Source organism: Ranitomeya imitator, chromosome 2 (assembly GCF_032444005.1).
Source record: "Ranitomeya imitator isolate aRanImi1 chromosome 2, aRanImi1.pri, whole genome shotgun sequence".
NCBI lineage: Eukaryota > Metazoa > Chordata > Amphibia > Anura > Dendrobatidae > Ranitomeya > Ranitomeya imitator.
The window spans coordinates 31091686-31111002 of NC_091283.1; the positions used below are offsets into that span (position 1 = coordinate 31091686).

At 44.3% G+C, this 19317-nt stretch overlaps 1 protein-coding gene across 1 annotated transcript; it reads left to right on the forward strand.

Annotated features, from left to right (window-relative positions):
* Positions 1-3311: 3311 nt before the first annotated feature.
* LOC138661580 (coiled-coil alpha-helical rod protein 1-like) lies at positions 3312-18471 on the forward strand. Its single transcript, XM_069746389.1, has 11 exons — positions 3312-3478; positions 3923-5085; positions 6969-7076; positions 7683-7757; positions 7839-7943; positions 10749-10886; positions 11100-11279; positions 11366-11572; positions 13795-13992; positions 15939-16032; positions 16450-18471. Exons 2-10 carry the CDS (start codon positions 3925-3927, stop codon positions 16029-16031), a joined length of 2265 nt encoding a protein of 754 aa, XP_069602490.1. The 5' UTR covers positions 3312-3478; positions 3923-3924; the 3' UTR covers position 16032; positions 16450-18471.
* Positions 18472-19317: the final 846 nt, after the last annotated feature.

Here is a 19317-nt window from a genome sequence, read left to right on the forward strand (position 1 = left end):
CGCTGACTGGAGGGGAGTATGGAGCGGGCACTGACTGCGGGGAGGAAGGAGCGGCCATTTTGCCGCCAGACCGTGCCCGTCACTGATTGGTCGTGGCAATGGTCGTGGGCGTTTTGCCACGACCAATCAGCGACTTGGATTTCCATGACAGACGGAGGCCGCGACCAATGAATATCCGTGACAGACAGACAGACCGAAGTGACCCTTAGACAATTATATAGTAGATATATATATATGATAAAATACGAAAATATTAAATATAAAAGATTACATATCGCATTTTAAAAATACAAACTAGAGAAAATATATAAAAAAATAAAAAAATTAAGATTACATATTAAAATGCAAATATTTTATTTTTTTGTGTATCTTTTCATGTATAAAATTGTATTCTTTTTTTGTTTATAATTTATATAAATTATTTATATGTAATCTCTGTATTTTTATATTTTACATCTATATATTTTTTTCTACTATCATTTTTATAATATATTTGAAATATTTTTTAGAGTTTATTTTAACCCTTTCATGACATGCGCCGTACTAGTACGGCGCATGTCCTGTCTCCCCCTTTGCTGTGGGCTCCGGCGGTGAGCCCACATCTTTCTGGGTACATGTCAGCTGTTTTGAACAGCTGACATGTGCCCGCAATAGCCGCGGGTGGAATCAAGATCCACCCACGGCTATTAACCCGTTAAATGCCGCTGTCAAACTCTGACAGCGGCATTTAATGCGCACTTACGGCCATCGGGCTGGAAACCCACCCACCGTTGACCCCCCCCCCACCCGGCATCACCGGTTCATTGGCATGACAACCAGAGGTTGTCACTTCCGGCTTGCTGTGAGCGCCGCGCAGTAGTCGGCTCTCATAGCAAGTGAGTAATTCAGCTACATATAGGTGATCTGAACATCGCTCCTATGTAGCAGAGGTGATCGAGTTGTGCCAGCGTCTAACCTCCCATGGAGGCTATTGAAGCATGGCAAAAGTAAAAAAAAAATGTTTTAAAAAATAATAAAAGTTTAAATCACCCCCCTTTTTGCCCCATTCAAAATAAAACAAAAAAATGAAAACTACACATATTTGGTATCGCCGAGTTTAGAATCGCCCGATCTATCAATAAAAAAAAAAAAGAATTAACCTGATTGCTAAATGGCATAATAAGAAAAAAGTCAAAACTCCAGAATTACGTTTTTTTTAGTCGCCATGACATTGCATTAAAATGTAATAACGGTCGATCAAAAAAACATCTGCATCAAAATGGTATCATTAAAAACATCAGCTCATCGTGAAAAAAATAAGCCCTCAACCGACCCCAGATCGCCAAAAATGGAGACGCTACGGGTATCGGAAAATGGCGCAATTTTCTTTTTCTTTTTTTTTTTTTTTTTAGCAAAGTTTGGAATTTTTTTTCACCACTTAGATAAAACAGAACCTTGACATGTTTGGTGTCTATGAACTCGTAATCACCTGGAGAATCATAATGACAGCTCAGTTTTAGCATTTGGTGAACGTAGTAACAAAAAAAGTGTGGGATTGCACTTTTTTTTTTTGAAACTTCAACAAAATTTTTGCGCGCACGACATGGTAAAACCAATGATGTCGCTCAAAAGTACAACTCGTCCCGCAAAATAAGAAGCCCTCACATGGCCATATTGACGGAAAAATAAAAAAGTTATGGGTCTGGGAAGAAGGGGAGCGAAAAACCAGAAACGCAAAAATGAAAAAGGGCTGCGTCATGAAGGGGTTAAATATTTTATATTAACTATAAAAATAGGATGTAAAACATTTTATATAAAAATATATAAATTATTAAAAAAAATGATAACATTAATATATACAATCTAAAACATTTTATATAAAATATATGTAAATATAATAAAATGCCGGCTACTTTCCTATTTTGCAATTGATCTGTTAAAAATGTAAAAAAAAAAAATAGAACTGATGTTTTCTAGTGAAAAAATAAAAAGTAATAAAAAATGATACAGAGATTTTCTGAACCTTCTGTACACAGAAAAAATAAATAAATAAAAATCATCATTGGTGAAGTCTTATTGACTCTTTCATCTCCAGGTTGTGCAGCTGAAAGGGAGCAAAGTCTTTATCCCAATGATATGGGGGCTGTAATTAACGAAAAGTTAAATATTAATATCCGTGCTGCAGATCTTGCTTTTATAGGACATGCTGGGACTTGTAGTGTGCCGCTTATCATTCAGTGGGGGTGAGGCGGTACCCCGTAACATGGCACTTGTAAAAACATCAGCTCGTTTCGCACAACACAAGCACTCGCACAGCAATATGGAAAGGAAAAAAAAAATGTTATAGCTGTAATGGTAAAATAAAAATTGAAAAGCAGACTCAAATAATTAAAAAAAGTTTTTAAAAGCATTAATTTATTAACATTACCTATACTTGAGAAAAGACAAAGTAATAAGGGGTGTTATAAATTCGCCCCCAGCAAAAAAAAAAAAAAGAAAAAGGAAGGTTTTAAAAATCAGCCCAAAATGGCTACAGATTTTTTTTTTTTAGTGTGCTGTCTCTTTAAAAGTGGGCGTGGCATGACTTCTCACCTGTAGATGTAGGTGGGACCCCACCCATAGATAAACATCTGTAAACAGAGCAAACCAACATCCCACACAGGAGGGGGGTGGAAGAAAAGTTGTCTGGAATCTTCCAAAGTTTCAGCAACTTCACTGCAGCCTGAAAAGTTGTCATTAACCCCTGAACTGCCAGACACCCATATACAAAACACACAGTCCTCTGCTCCCTCTGGAACTGAATGTGTTAACATCCCCCCATAATAACCTGTGCAGGTGAAAGCTCCAGCCAAAGAAAACAAACAAAAAAAAATCCTCATTTGCAAAATCCCTTTAACTCTTTCCTCTCCGGAGCAAAAAAAAAAGTTTTTATCTCATGATATGGGGGGTCGAGCGAAATATTATCCGTTCTCCAGTTCTTCCTGAATAGGACATGCTGGGACTTGTAGTGTGCCGCTTTTCTCCTAGGAGAGGTGGTGGTGGTATTCTGCTGGAGATTACAGGAGCTATTTCCAGTATAATCTCACAAAGCTGCTCTTTAACCCTCTAAATGCCAGGGAGTTCACATGGCAAATATTTTCCATTTGTTGCTATGAGTCTCGTCGGTGTGTATGGGGGGGGGGGGGGGGGGGAGAAGAAAATTGATACATTGTAGCAAGCCTGAAAAAAAAAACCAAAAAAACAAATCCACCTTTGTTTCAGGTGTTTCTACCTTGAAAGGGTTAAGTCAGGTAGTGTCCTGGGTGCACACCTCCACTCCTCCCTCTGGGGAGTTTCCTGGAAGGAGAGGTGAGCTGGCAGAGGAGGGTCCTGTCCTGCTCCTGAGCTCTCTTCTGGACACCAGTCTGCCATGGGGGCATAGGAGCTTTGGAAGAAGCTCTGACTAGTTCTGCAAGTGCAAGGAGACCTAGGGGCCTCGTCAGTGCCAGCGACAGCGCAGGTGGGTGGTGACGACTGGCATGGTGGTGGTGACAGCGGGGGGGGGGGGGGTGGCGGTGACTTACTGGTTGGCAGAGGACAGACTGGAGCAGCTGTAGGGGAATAGCAGAGGGTCTTTTATAGCAGAGGATCTGGGGTCACGGGAACTGAGGAAAAGTTTTAGTAGAAAGTATCAGTGGAAGAATCCGGTAATCCCTGGCTGCTGCTGCTGCTGCCGCCGGCCTCCTCCTCGCCTTCCCTTCCTGCAGGGTGTTGTGACAGATGAGTCAGTGCCGTGAAAACGTGGACACGCTCCCCTTGTATGTTGTGTGCGAAACATTCAGCCGGTGACATGTAAAACTCTGAGCATCAGGTCCCTCAGGGCTAAAAAGTAATTTTTTATTTTTTTTTTTATTTTTCAAAATAATTGTACCGCTTAGTATTGTTTCTCGGTTTCCTCTTCTAGATATGTCGGATCTTTGCCGCCTCTGTTCCTCACAACTTCGTGGATCACGTCGTAAGTGGCTCTTCGGGGGCTCCGGATCTCTCCCGGCCTTATTTTCCCATGTGTTAGGGACCCAAGTTCTCCGCAATCCACCTGGATCATCCCCCAGATCGGGAAAAGGGAAAGGAAGGCCGGAAGATGCGGAGTTCATCTGCGGAAAGTGCTGCCACTCACTGAATGTCTACCACCGCTATGACCAGGTGTTGTCTCGTATGCGTGAGCTGTATGAGCAGAGGTCTATTCGCCTGGTGAAGGAGAAGGAGAAGCTTTCGTTTACCCTACGTACTATTCACGCCAGGGCCTGGGGGCTTCCAGCACCGGAGTACCTTGGGCATCTGCAAGACCGTAATGCCTATGGGTATCGGGGTTCTTATAATGATCTCAGATCTCCGGGTTACTCTAAGTCTCGGAATAATTCCCTTTCTCCGGGATACCAAAGTTCATGTCCAACATCTCCTTTTACGGACCGCCCAGTGTCCTTGCATAGTTCTTTGGGTTCTTTGTCTTCGGGAACTCCTTCAAAATCTTACCAAAATCTTCTGGACCATGACCGCTCAATGTGGGAGCATGAGAGCTGGTGGGACGACCATCACAGGGGCTGCTCTCGTTGCATCAGGGGCGAGAAGTGCCATTCTTGTTCCTCCTGGAGAGTTTCCGATGCCAATTACGAGTCTGTGTGTACCGTCCCTCGGAGGAAGAAGCACGGCCGAAGCGAAGATGATGGCTCGGTTCTTCTAAGGAGCAAATCTCTAGGGAGTGTTGGTGGAGAGAGCACCAGCAGTAAGGGTTCCCTCCTCTCCTTATCTGCCTCTTCTTTGGATTCTCTTTCTTATGCTGGTGAAGAAGGAGATGGAGTAGTGTTTTGGGAAGCAAAGTCTCCTCTAGCTTCATCTCCTCCTTCGTCATTTTCTTTACCCAAGCCGATGGCGGGAGAAGTGTTGAAAAGCTTGAAGGAAATTAAGTATAGTCCCATTAAAACACCAACAAAAAGCAAGATACCCATCAGGGGTCAACAGAGAATGACGGCGGGAAATGTGGAGATGCATATTGAAGAGGACTACGAGAGGCCGCAGGTCGAAGAACCTGTGCGAGACATCGATGCTTACATGGGCATTGGACCTGAGGTACGTGATAGTAGATGGGTATGTTAGAGTATGAGCACACCTATGTGGCCTTCTCGAGAGTTGATAGTGTTTCACGGGCTCGGTGGCTAATGGAAGGTGCAAAGAGATGAGCAAGACTCAAACTACCCTGGTCCGGCATCCAGTTTGGTCCTATGTGGCAGCCGGACCAGGGCAGTGTTTTGTTCTGCCCGCTATCCAGTATCGTCACATGAGGCTTGGTCACCAGCCCGGCCTTGTGCATAAAACTGTGAACACTGTTGTCCTAATTTTTTCACGAGGTACACCTTTGGTTTTATCAGTGAACAAAAAATGGTAGAAGAATGACTCCAGTTATCTAGAGAAACCAAATCATTCTATGTGAAGATGATTCAACCTTTACTCATTGGTGCAAGTAAATTCAATGCGTTTTGGGACAAGGGTAATCCTGAAAGGTATTGTTACGTTCACCTACCTATAAAAAATTGAAGCATCTTGATTACCTCCTCTTCACTGATAAGAGGCATCGCTTTTCTACCATATTCTTTGTGGAGTTAGTGGTTTTAGAAGTTTTGAGCGTGGATTTCACCCATCGTGACACCAGGGAGATCACGTTGGTTCCTGATGTTCTGGGTGCAAGGAACGGCACCAACAAGCCAAGAAATGAGGGCACGGAAATGAACTCTAGCCCTGGGTGAAGGACAGCCTGGTGGTGACTCGGCTTGTCAGTCTAGTCAGTCCATGGGCAGGCGGCAATATTTTATCTGCCCAACTATGGCTTCCCTTCACAACAAAGTACAGATGTCTTGGGCGTGTCCCAGCCAAAGGCAAACATTACTCCAGACAATCTGTATAATCTAAATAATGGCATGTCTAACTCCACCCGGTGTGCCACAATATAATCTGTGAAATTACAGGGGAGGAATCCGCACGTGTGCCCGAGGGTGATTGGCATATGCCACCTCTTTATAATTGCCCCATTAATGGAGGTAACATATCGGAGAGATGAGTCAATATCGGTGACGGTCAACACTCCGGAGTTGGTGACTGAGGCGCGAGGCATTTAAGAAGGAGTCCACCTGCATCTTATAACTATATATACCCTGATCCGATAGGAATGTCCCTTATATAATAAATGGTGAGGAATGAGGCGTCCTAGTAAACCGGAGTCATTCCAGTAAATGTGCAGACGACGGTAATGTGCAGGGTGTTTCACCCTCGATGACAATGAACGTTTTATTGCCCGGCCATTAATATAGTCATGTTGGCTAGTGTTGAGGAATGGTGGACTACGAGGCGGAAGGACTGCGAGACTGTCCACCTGTGTAGTGGAAGTTGTGCTGCCGACAACAATGACTTTTAGGCAGCACAGAAGACGCAATCTGCCCATGAATGTTTGAGCGTCTGCTGGTCTCTACCTTGGGCCAATGACCTGTAATGGGAGTTTGGCCAGTGTGAAAGGGTTGATGGGCTCCTGCCATGAAACATATCCCCCCGGTGGTCAGACATTCATCACTCGTCCTCTATGGTCAGACATTCATCACTCGTCCTCTATGGTCAGACATTCATCACTCGTCCTCTATGGTCAGACATTCATCACTCGTCCTCTATGGTCAGACATTCATCACTCGTCCTCTATGGTCAGACATTCATCACTCGTCCTCTATGGTCAGACATTCATCACTCGTCCTCTATGGTCAGAAATTCATCACTCGTCCTCTATGGTCACATTCATCACTCCTCCTTTATGGTCAGACATTCATCACTCCTCCTTTATGGTCAGACATTCATCACTCGTCCTCTATGGTCAGACATTCATCACTTGTCCTGTAGGCCTCTTCTCTGATATTAATGATCATACACTTTATACTTCTTATCTCCATATTCCTGTCGCATCTGAATTCCAGGTCTGCAAGACTCAGACGTCTCGTTCTCTCCACATCCGGGAGACCATAAGCAGGCTGCAGACACAGCTGAAGATGGCGCAGAACGGCTGCACCGAGTCACGGCAGCAGGTAAGACGCCAACGTGTGATCGGTGGCTGTCATCACTGTGCTACTGTGTCCACGGTCATAATGACCCTAAATCCACAATGTGATGTCATCCTGTGGTGTATCAGTCATTGTACAAGAGGGGGAGGAGGTGAGCTGTGACATCACCTATTGTGAATGGTGGATCCTGTGCAATCTACTGTATATAGAGGTGTTATCAGTCATTGTACAGGAGGAGGAGGTGAGCTGTGACATCAGCTATTGTGAATGGTGGATCCTGTGTTATGTACTGTATATAGAGGTGTTATCAGCCATTGTACAGGAGGAGGAGGAGGTGAGCTGTGACGTGATCTACAATATAAATATCTAGAAAGTGAAGCTAGAAAAACTTTTTTTTTTTTTTCCTTAAAGGGATGGTCGCATCAGAGTCTGCGATAATCCAAGTCCTGTTTCCATCCCGAATATTTCTAGGGAAAGCCATTCTCGGCATGTGGTTGTTTATACAGACTCTCCATAATTGGGTATATAACAGTCTGGTCTTTAGGAGACCTCCCCTTTAATGCTGCAGTGTTGCATCTCCCTGCACTTGTTGGAGCTTTGGTTTTACTCTCAATGCTCCTTCCCTTCCAGGACCAAATGATCGAACAGCAGGAACTAATCCGAGATTTAATCAAGAGCCTGACGCTGAAGGAGGAGTTCCTGGAGGTGGGCGCCCGCGCAGGTCTGTCCTAGGGTGGGCTATGGAACCATGTTCTGGCTCACTGGCCCCTGTCCTCTAATCCTCAGGACTCCCTGACTTTGCTGCTGGCGCTCCCTGGAGCCTGTGACCCATCGGGGGAACTTATTACAGATTTTGTTGAGAAGTTAAGGGCACGAGAAGATCAGATACAGGTGACTAATAATGACCCCAAATTAGAGACCACGACAGGGGGACATGAGCCCCAGCAGCAGAAGGCGGAGAAGGAGGCACAGACACTGACTGATCAGTGCTACTGAAATTACTGAAATTATTATTGTTTGATGTCTGATTTGTCACTAATAAACTACAAGATACATCCTGCTGCGTCCTGAATGAGGATAAGACGAAAGTGACATTACTCTGCAAATAATAGAGGAGAAATAACATTACATCACTCATCTTGTATTATCTTCCAGAGCTGCACTCACTATTCTGCTGGTGCAGTCACTGTGTACATACATTACATTACTGATCCTGAGCTACATCCTGTATTATACCCCAGAGCTGCACTCACTATTCTGCTGGTGCAGTCACTGTGTACATACATTACATTACTGATCCTGAGTAACATCCTGTATTATAGTCCAGAGCTGCACTCACTATTCTGCTGGTGCAGTCACTGTGTACATACATTACATTACTGATCCTGAGTTACATCCTGTATTATACCCCAGAGCTGCACTCACTATTCTGCTGGTGCAGTCACTGTGTACATACATTACATTACTGATCCTGAGCTACATCCTGTATTATACCCCAGAGCTGCACTCACTATTCTGCTGGTGCAGTCACTGTGTACATACATTACATTACTGATCCTGAGTTACATCCTGTATTATACTCCAGAGCTGCACTCACTATTCTGCTGGTGCAGTCACTGTGTACATACATTACATTACTGATCCTGAGTTACATCCTGTATTATACTCCAGAGCTGCACTCACTATTCTGCTGGTGCAGTCACTGTGTACATACATTACATTACTGATCCTGAGTTACATCCTGTATTATTCTCCAGAGCTGCACTCACTATTCTGCTGGTGCAGTCACTGTGTACATACATTACATTACTGATCATGAGTTACATCCTGTGTTATACTCCAGAGCTGCACTCACTATTCTGCTGGTGCAGTCACTGTGTACATACATTACATTACTGATCCTGAGTTACATCCTGTATTATACTCCAGAGCTGCACTCACTATTCTGCTGGTGCAGTCACTGTGTACATACATTACATTACTGATCCTGAGTAACATCCTGTATTATAGTCCAGAGCTGCACTCACTATTCTGCTGGTGCAGACACTGTGTACATACATTACATTACTGATCCTGAGTTACCTCCTGTATTATACCCCAGAGCTGCACTCACTATTCTGCTGGTGCAGTCACTGTGTACATACATTACATTACTGATCCTGAGTTACATCCTGTATTATACCCCAGAGCTGCACTCACTATTCTGCTGGTGCAGTCACTGTGTACATACATTACATTACTGATCCTGAGCTACATCCTGTATTATACCCCAGAGCTGCACTCACTATTCTGCTGGTGCAGTCACTGTGTACATACATTACATTACTGATCCTGAGTTACATCCTGTATTATACTCCAGAGCTGCACTCACTATTCTGCTGGTGCAGTCACTGTGTACATACATTACATTACTGATCCTGAGTTACATCCTGTATTATACTCCAGAGCTGCACTCACTATTCTGCTGGTGCAGTCACTGTGTACATACATTACATTACTGATCATGAGTTACATCCTGTATTATACTCCAGAGCTGCACTCACTATTCTGCTGGTGCAGTCACTGTGTACATACATTACATTACTGATCCTGAGTTACATCCTGTATTATTCTCCAGAGCTGCACTCACTATTCTGCTGGTGCAGTCACTGTGTACATACATTACATTACTGATCCTGAGTTACATCCTGTATTATTCTCCAGAGCTGCACTCACTATTCTGCTGGTGCAGTCACTGTGTACATACATTACATTACTGATCATGAGTTACATCCTGTGTTATACTCCAGAGCTGCACTCACTATTCTGCTGGTGCAGTCACTGTGTACATACATTACATTACTGATCCTGAGTTACATCCTGTATTATACTCCAGAGCTGCACTCACTATTCTGCTGGTGCAGTCACTGTGTACATACATTACATTACTGATCCTGAGTTACATCCTGTATTATACCCCAGAGCTGCACTCACTATTCTGCTGGTGCAGTCACTGTGTACATACATTACATTACTGATCCTGAGCTACATCCTGTATTATACCCCAGAGCTGCACTCACTATTCTGCTGGTGCAGTCACTGTGTACATACATTACATTACTGATCCTGAGCTACATCCTGTATTATACCCCAGAGCTGCACTCACTATTCTGCTGGTGCAGTCACTGTGTACATACATTACATTACTGATCCTGAGTTACCTCCTGTATTATACCCCAGAGCTGCACTCACTATTCTGCTGGTGCAGTCACTGTGTACATACATTACATTACTGATCCTGAGTTACATCCTGTATTATACTCCAGAGCTGCACTCACTATTCTGCTGGTGCAGTCACTGTGTACATACATTACATTACTGATCCTGAGTTACATCCTGTATTATACCCCAGAGCTGCACTCACTATTCTGCTGGTGCAGTCACTGTGTACATACATTACATTACTGATCCTGAGCTACATCCTGTATTATACCCCAGAGCTGCACTCACTATTCTGCTGGTGCAGTCACTGTGTACATACATTACATATTGGTGCTCTAATGCAGGGCAAATATGTTAGTAGGAAGAAAGGCCACTAACTTAGCAATCTGTCCTGCTCTATAGAGGGAATTCTGCCCCGGGGATCCTAGTAGATCCATAAGATCTGATTTCTTAGGGCCTGGTCTCTCGTTCTGACACTGTGACCTGTCTGAGCAGAGAGAAGGGGATGAGCTGGCTTTACTCAAACGCCAAAGAGAAACAGAACAGAAACGTCTGCAGGAAGAGCTGACGGCGAGAGAGGAGGACATCGCACATCTCTCGAAGGTTCTTCGTGACAATCAGGACATCATAACTGTGAGTGGCTCCTCGGGGGCGGGGCTATAACTCTGGAATCCTGATAATCAATCATGGCATCGAGTTTCTATATTCCGACTATATTCATGTAGGATTCTTGTTTCCTCTGCTACAAAAACATACTGACACCCAATGTGAGCACTATCACCTCTGCCGTTCCCTCAGGGGTTGTCACCCAGCTTTTCTAATGCTATCTTCTATATAATCATGGAGGCTCTGCGTGACATCCTGGGAGAGAAGGACTTCACGATTCAGAGGTTGGAGGTGGCCCTGGACTCTGCAAATCGCTCCGCAGCCTCTCAGGATGCTCTGCGCCTCTCCGCTCTGCGGGAGAAAGATGCCCTGATCGCAGCAATACAAGGAGCTCTGAGCAGCAGCAATCAAGATGTCGAGGTGCGTGTGAGGGGCGTCCGAACCTCAAACCTCCGTGTAAAATATCATCTGTCATCACATCATGGATGTCTCCATCTTTGTTTCAGGCACTCGCAGACTCTCTCTTATCCCAGGGACTCGATGACTTTAGTACCTCAGTTCCTGGATTTTCTGCCCCTAATCCTCTAGTATCCCAAATCCAGGAGAAAGGTCGTCTGCTATCCCAGGCCCACGCGGAAAATCAACGCCAGAGTGTTCAGCACCAGCGAGACATCCAGGATCTACTCAATGCTCTCAATGAGAGTCAGACACTGCTCCAGGCGAGTCACGAGCTCTGACTGTAATATAACTTCAATAATACTGCCCCTATGTACAAGAATATAACTACTATAACACTGCCCCCTATGTACAAGAATATAACTACTATAATACTGCCCCCTATGTACAAGAATATAACTACTATAATACTGCCCCTATATACAAGAATATAACTACTATAATACTGCCCCTATGTACAAGAATATAACTACTATAATATTGCTCCTATGCACAAGAATATAACTACTATAATACTGCCCCTATATACAAGAATATAACTACTATAATACTGCCCCTATGTACAAGAATATAACTACTATAATACTGCCCCTATATACAAGAATATAACTACTATAATATTGCTCCTATGCACAAGAATATAACTACTATAATACTGCCCCCTATGTACAAGAATATAACTACTATAATACTGCCCCTATGTACAAGAATATAACTACTATAATATTGCTCCTATGCACAAGAATATAACTACTATAATACTGCCCCTATGTACAAGAATATAACTACTATAATACTGCCCCCTATGTACAAGAATATAACTACTATAATACTGCCCCTATGTACAAGAATATAACTACTATAATACTGCCCCCTATGTACAAGAATATAACTACTATAATACTGCCCCTATATACAAGAATATAACTACTATAATACTGCCCCTATGTACAAGAATATAACTACTATAATATTGCTCCTATGCACAAGAATATAACTACTATAATACTGCCCCTATGTACAAGAATATAACTACTATAATACTGCCCCCTATGTACAAGAATATAACTACTATAATACTGCCCCTATGTACAAGAATATAACTACTATAATACTGCCCCCTATGTACAAGAATATAACTACTATAATACTGCCCCTATATACAAGAATATAACTACTATAACACTGCCCCCTATGTACAAGAATATAACTACTATAATACTGCCCCTATATACAAGAATATAACTACTATAATATTGCTCCTATGCACAAGAATATAACTACTATAATACTGCCCCCTATGTACAAGAATATAACTACTATAATACTGCCCCTATGTACAAGAATATAACTACTATAATATTGCTCCTATGCACAAGAATATAACTACTATAATACTGTCCCTATGTACAAGAATATAACTACTATAATACTGCCCCCTATGTACAAGAATATAACTACTATAATACTGCCCCTATGTACAAGAATATAACTACTATAATACTGCCCCCTATGTACAAGAATATAACTACTATAATACTGCCCCTATATACAAGAATATAACTACTATAATACTGCCCCCTATGTACAAGAATATAACTACTATAATACTGCCCCTATGTACAAGAATATAACTACTATAATACTGCCCCCTATGTACAAGAATATAACTACTATAATACTGCCCCTATATACAAGAATATAACTACTATAATACTGCCCCTATGTACAAGAATATAACTACTATAATACTGCCCCTATATACAAGAATATAACTACTATAATACTGCCCCCTATGTACAAGAATATAACTACTATAATACTGCCCCCTACGTACAAGAATATAACTACTATAATACTGCCCCCATATACATATAATACATTGCTTTCTCTCTGGCCATTAGCCTCTGTATGTGTTGTTCCCTGCACAGTGTTAGGACCTCTGCGCTGTGGTAATGTTCCCCAGTACTGTCCTCTCGGTGCCTCTGGGGGTCTCTGGTCGCTCTCACGTGTGAGTGATTCCCAGCAGTGTTAGTGTCGGCCCAGTGGCTTCCGATAGACTCTGACACTCGGCGCTGAGTCAGTAACAAGGAGGCTTCTGTCTCCTCTGAGTCCAGAATGCAATGTGGCATCTCCTATATGGGAGGGAGATTTAGTTTCTGATTGGTTTTATACAGTGGATCACTTTTTTGGAAGTCCCATGTAAATGCTTGGTTAGATGGATCCGGTAATTCGGTTTGTGCAGTGTAGCAGAACTGGGAGGCCTGATGAATGTTATTTCAGCCTTTCCCTAATTGACTCCTGCATAGTCTGAAATCCACCTCCACCATGCTTTACACTGCAGCTCTGCGTGTTTAGATGGCTGCTGTGTATAAGCTGCGCAGGACGTCAGTGGTTGGCGGCTATAGAGGGCTTTGTGGTATGTCCTTGCTTTACGTCGTGCCTGTACCTCATCTATCTCCATAACCTTGTCCTTCACCTTCAGGAACAGCTGCGACATTGTAAGAAACGCCTGCAGGACGGCGCTCAGGAGCAGAAGATGCTGCGAGAGTCGCTGAGGGTGAAGGAGGGCGAGGTGCAGGAAGAGAGACGGAGGCAGAACGCTGACCGGCACCAAGTCCAGGCCAAACTGCTGCAACTACAAGACTCGGAGAGGGAGAAGGACCGGACGACTAAGGTGAGGACCACACAAGCCTAGATCCTGGTCCACTGCCACCCCCATGGGGTGTTACAGGCTGTAGTGTCCTCACCCATTAACATTTTAGACAAATCTGAAGCCACCACTAGGGGGAGCTCGCTACATATAGATTTATACAGCCACCACTAGGGGGAGCTCGCTACATACAGATTTATACAGCCACCACTAGGGGGAGCTTACTATATACAGATTTATACAGCCGCCACTAGGGGGAGCACACTACATACAGATTTATACAGCCGCCACTAGGGGGAGCACACTACATATAGATTTATACAGCCACCACTAGGGGGAGCTCACTATATACAGATTTATACAGCCACCACTAGGGGGAGCTTACTATATACAGATTTATACAGCCACCACTAGGGGGAGCTTACTATATACAGATTTATACAGCCACCACTAGGGGGAGCTTACTATATACAGATTTATACAGCCACCACTAGGGGGAGCTTACTATATACAGATTTATACAGCCACCACTAGGGGGAGCTTACTATATACAGATTTATACAGCCACCACTAGGGGGAGCTTACTATATACAGATTTATACAGCCAGGGCCGGCGTCAGCACCCGGCGCACCCGGGCAAATGCCGGGGCCCTGGCGAGACTGGGGGGCCCATAACAGTAAGACACTTATTATGCCGGCATTGCCGACACTGATGCGCAGCGCATCATGCGCTCCTGGGGGGCCCCCGAAGCTGGACTACATTCCCGAGTTCAACTCTCCCTCCCTGTGTTAGTGTGCTGTGTGCTGTGTCTGATTGCAGCCAGGACTTGGAGGCGGAGCTGGAGCAGATATATGATTCCCAGCAACAGGAGGTGGGACTCACTGACTGGGACTCACTGCAGCAGGAATACTCACCAATCACCGTCCATGGGGATAGAAGAGTAACTTCCAGGCCGGTGGTCGTCACTTCCGGGTGAGAGTGATGAGCTCATCACTAAGAAGAGCAGCGCTGTTGCTGACACACAGATCACGTCGCGACATGGTCTGGGACCCGGTCCAGTTCCAGCGCAGCGAGCAGCAGAAGACGAGCAGCATTCATCAGTGCATGTGCTCAGATCCTGTATCCACAACGGTCGGGGGCGATGGCGTGGTGGTGGGTGAGCTGGGCTGCCTGTGCTATATACTACGTGGGCTGCCTGTGCTATATACTACGTGGGCTGCCTGTGCTATATGCTACATGGGCTGCCTGTGCTATATGCTACGTGGGCTGCCTGTGCTATATACTACGTGGCCAGTGCTATATGCTACGTGGGCTGTGTTATATGCTACGTGGGCTGTGTTATATGCTACGTGGGCTGTGTTATATGCTACGTGGGCTGTGGTATATTTCTCTGCTGTATCTGAGCATCATGAAGCATGGTATGTGTTTAAGAGGGGGGCCCACTGAGACTCTTTCGCCCGGGGCCCTCAAAAACCTGGAGCCGGCCCTGTATACAGCCACCACTAGGGGGAGCTTACTATATACAGATTTATACAGCCACCACTAGGGGGAGCTTACTATATACAGATTTATACAGCCACCACTAGGGGGAGCTCACTAGATACAGATTTATACAGTCACCACTAGGGGGAGCTCACTATATACAGATTTATACAGTCACCACTAGGGGGAGCTCACTATATACAGATTTATACAGCCACCACTAGGGGGAGCTTACTATATACAGATTTATACAGCCACCACTAGGGGGAGCTCACTACTTACAAATATCCTTAGAAAAGTTCATTATTTCAGATTTCTGAGGGTCCGACAACCAGCACCCAAATTAAGCATCCGTTACAAAGTCCCGCATTCTCTGGGAGGAAGCAGTGTATAGAACAGCACAGCGCCGCACTTGTCTTGTGGCTGTTCTCAGGTACTGCAGCTGCTATCACTCTCACAATTTACTCTTAATATTCTTGTCTTCTAGAAATTGCTGCAGGATGCGGAGAACAGAGATCAGATCATCAAGAAGCTTCAAGAAAGACTGAGCCTGGGAGGGGGAATGATGGGCACGCTGTGAGGTGAGCGGGGTTCCTGTGACTCTGCACAGATGCCCGGTGATGTGGTGTGGTACTGGCGGGTGATGGGCAGGTGCACTGCTCCGGATCCTGGTGACATAAATGAATTGTACAGGTGGAGAAGGATTTTACCTGGTGCATGTGGCGGGTAATGAGGCAGGTACCGTTTGTGGTTTGTCCTCCTGTCACATGGGCATCAAATTAAATATTAGTTACTTGAAGTCACCACTAGGGGAAGCTCCCCACAGTCATACAGCTACCAATGAGTTCTTTGTGAACTGTGTACAGCGCCCTCTGCAGGATGTATTTTTCCAGATTTCAGGCTGAGCCCATAAAGGACTGTAAGGATTATATGATTAGATATGACTTAGTGTCTCCCATCACGTTTCCTTTAATTTTTGCCCCCGTCTTCTCTTCCAGATCTTCTTCTTCGCTACTTTTCTAATGGGATGAAACAAATTGTTTACCAGCTGGAAACTCAGAATTGCAATCATTTTTTTTTCCGGGTTGGGGTGGGTGGGGAGGGTTATAGTAACTTGGGATTATTTTTGGGAGGCTTGATAAATGTTTGTGGAGGAAACAGGAGGTTATGTATCTTATGGGATCAGGGAAGTTGGAAATGTCTAAAACACGATGGAAATGAAGACGAGAGAGATTTGGAATGTTAGAGATCTTCTACTTCAGAGAATATATCAGATGGATCTACTATGGTGATGTCCTACAGAATGATCATGGAGAAGTCATGAACGATGATCCAAGACCTCCTATGTCCTGTTATCTTTGGGTCAAAAGTATCATCGTGACCTAATCTGAAGGCCAGAACTTCATGGAGTTCTCCTGATCTGAGGAACACGCCTTTATGGAGTTCTCCTGATCTCAAGGCCAGAACTTCATGGAGTTCTCTTGATCTGAGGGCCACGCCTTTATGGAGTTCTCTTGATCTGAGGGCCACGCCTTTATGGAGTTCTCTTGATCTGAGGACCACGCCATTATGGAGTTCTCCTGATCTGAGGACCACGCCATTATGGAGTTCTCCTGATCTGAGGGCCACACCTTTATGGAGTTCTCTTGATCTGAGGACCACGCCATTATGGAGTTCTCCTGATCTGAGGACCACGCCATTATGGAGTTCTCCTGATCTGAGGGCCACACCTTTATGGAGTTCTCCTGATCTGAGGACCACGCCATTATGGAGTTCTCCTGATCTGAAGGCCAGGACTTCATGGAGTTCTCTTGACCTGAGGGCCACGCCATTATGGAGTTCTCCTGATCTGAGGGCCACACCTTTATGGAGTTCTCCCGATCTGAGGACCACGCCTTTATGGAGTTCTCCTGATCTCAAGGCCAGGACTTTATGGAGTTCTCCTGATTTGAGGGCCAGGATTTTATGGAGGCTGTTGAAACCTATTCTGCCATGATGTGATCCTTCGCTTTCATCTTTCCTTGGTAGAGGCCGAATATGCTGGAGGTGACATTAATTGCCCACACTCCTCTACTGTGTGGACGACTTCAGGACCGATAATCCACCATTGTTCCCGGGTGTCCAGTAAGGCCACCAGTGCCTGGATTACAGGTCATTACGCCATATACAGAGGAGACCATAATGTCCTGATCTCTCCTCCCTGATCCAAATCATGTAGTGATTTCTAGCAGCTCGCTTACAATCGATCATATCGTGTGATGCATTAATACACTAGAATGTTTCTTTTTTTCCTATTGCCGAGCTTCTCTGGTCACAGTCTTCTCAATACGGAGGAGCACCAGAAATATCTAAGATGGCAAATAGCTCCTCAGATCTCAGCTTCGTGGACCTGGGAGGAGCAGAATGTTTCGGTGTGGCTACGTGTTCAGGTCTTCAGTGATGGTGGTTGTACCTGGTACATACTAACTACAAACTGGGCCCTTATTAAAGGGGCGGTGCTGAAGGTCTCCTGGAAAATCGTGACCAATGTTAGACTTTCTGATATTTCTTGACATATTAGAACGTTTGGGCTTTGTTTTTGGTCTTACTCTTGATAATATGCTGAGAGCTTTGTGACCCACCACTGCCGTGTGATTTGCTACGGGTATCTATGTATTTTATGGGTCCTCCTGGTGTTGGCATCGGTTGTCTTTCTAGATGCATCACATTTGTGACTTCTGCCATGCTATAAGTGTCCAGTGCCACAACGAGAGAGAACGCCATCTAGACACTGGGAAGTTTACTATGAGCCTGTAAAGGTTCACATTACTCACATCCTCAGCTCAGGACATGGGGTTTATGGCCATCGCTCATGTGCCGGGTGCTGCCCATCAGTGATTGACTGCGTCTCCGCTGCCAGCCTGACTGCCATAACGCTGGCGCTCGGATCTACTGAACTAATGCTCTAATTGGTTGTAATTATTTATGTTCCGATTCCGACATTTGTTACGATTCTGTTAATAAAAGGTCTATAATAAGCACATGTGATGTCCTGGAATTTATTTCTACTGGATCGGGAAGGTGCTGGATTATCAAGTGTTCAAAATTATCAGAAGTATAAAAAAAATAGCGCGCACACACACACACACACAGGATTCCTGCTCACCTATTTCAATTAAGCACATATCCCGAACATAGTACTGAGCAGTGTAGCTGTGAATCCAGTTTAAGAAACACTTACTAGAAAGAAGCAAAACGTATAAAAATAGGAACAGATATAGGCTGATAACTTTTTTTTTTTTTTAATTATTTTTTTTTTAGTTTTTATGATCATGCTCAGGATTTCAGTGCATCTTACAGGCAGGGGAACTGTTTAATGTCAACTAGGTGGATTTACGTCTCATGACTCTTCCTGTGTCCAGACTCCTAACTGGAGTTGGCGTTGGAAAAGTTTACTAATAACTAGTCAGATATGCGTCATATCTAATCATAACAGTGCAGTTTGGGTGGTGACATTTCCTTTACTGTGTAGTAAAATAAAATTTGCTTGCCATGACAAATCCCACCACTAGGCGTCTCTAGAAGTGAAGCAGAAAATCTGAATTTTCTACACAGATCACTCCTGTAAAACTTTACCGAAACGTAACTTGATCCAGTTTTCCCTGCTACAGGCTTTAGCTCTATTTTCGTTGTCTCTGAGCTACTGGGTGGAGACTTGCTGCTCCGATGTCTCCCGTACACAGCACATGTTCAGAAGCAGCAGCATGAAAAACCATATACAGCAGCACTGAGCAGTGTAGCTGTGAATCCTGCTCCACAGTAAAACAAACGCTTACTAGAAAGCAGGATCACCATCTGTGTGTGTGTCTACCTCACTCACCCCTCTA

What these genes read in the sequence shown, in the direction of transcription:
- LOC138661580 (XM_069746389.1), top strand. Translation starts at nt 3,925, where the DNA reads ATGTCGGATCTTTGCCGCCTCTGTTCCTCACAACTTCGTGGATCACGT. An exon ending in ACATGGGCATTGGACCTGAG is followed by an intron (nt 5,086 to 6,968) that starts GTACGTGATAGT and finishes TCTGAATTCCAG; the next exon opens with GTCTGCAAGACTCAGACGTC. An exon ending in GCAGCAATCAAGATGTCGAG is followed by an intron (nt 11,280 to 11,365) that starts GTGCGTGTGAGG and finishes TCTTTGTTTCAG; the next exon opens with GCACTCGCAGACTCTCTCTT.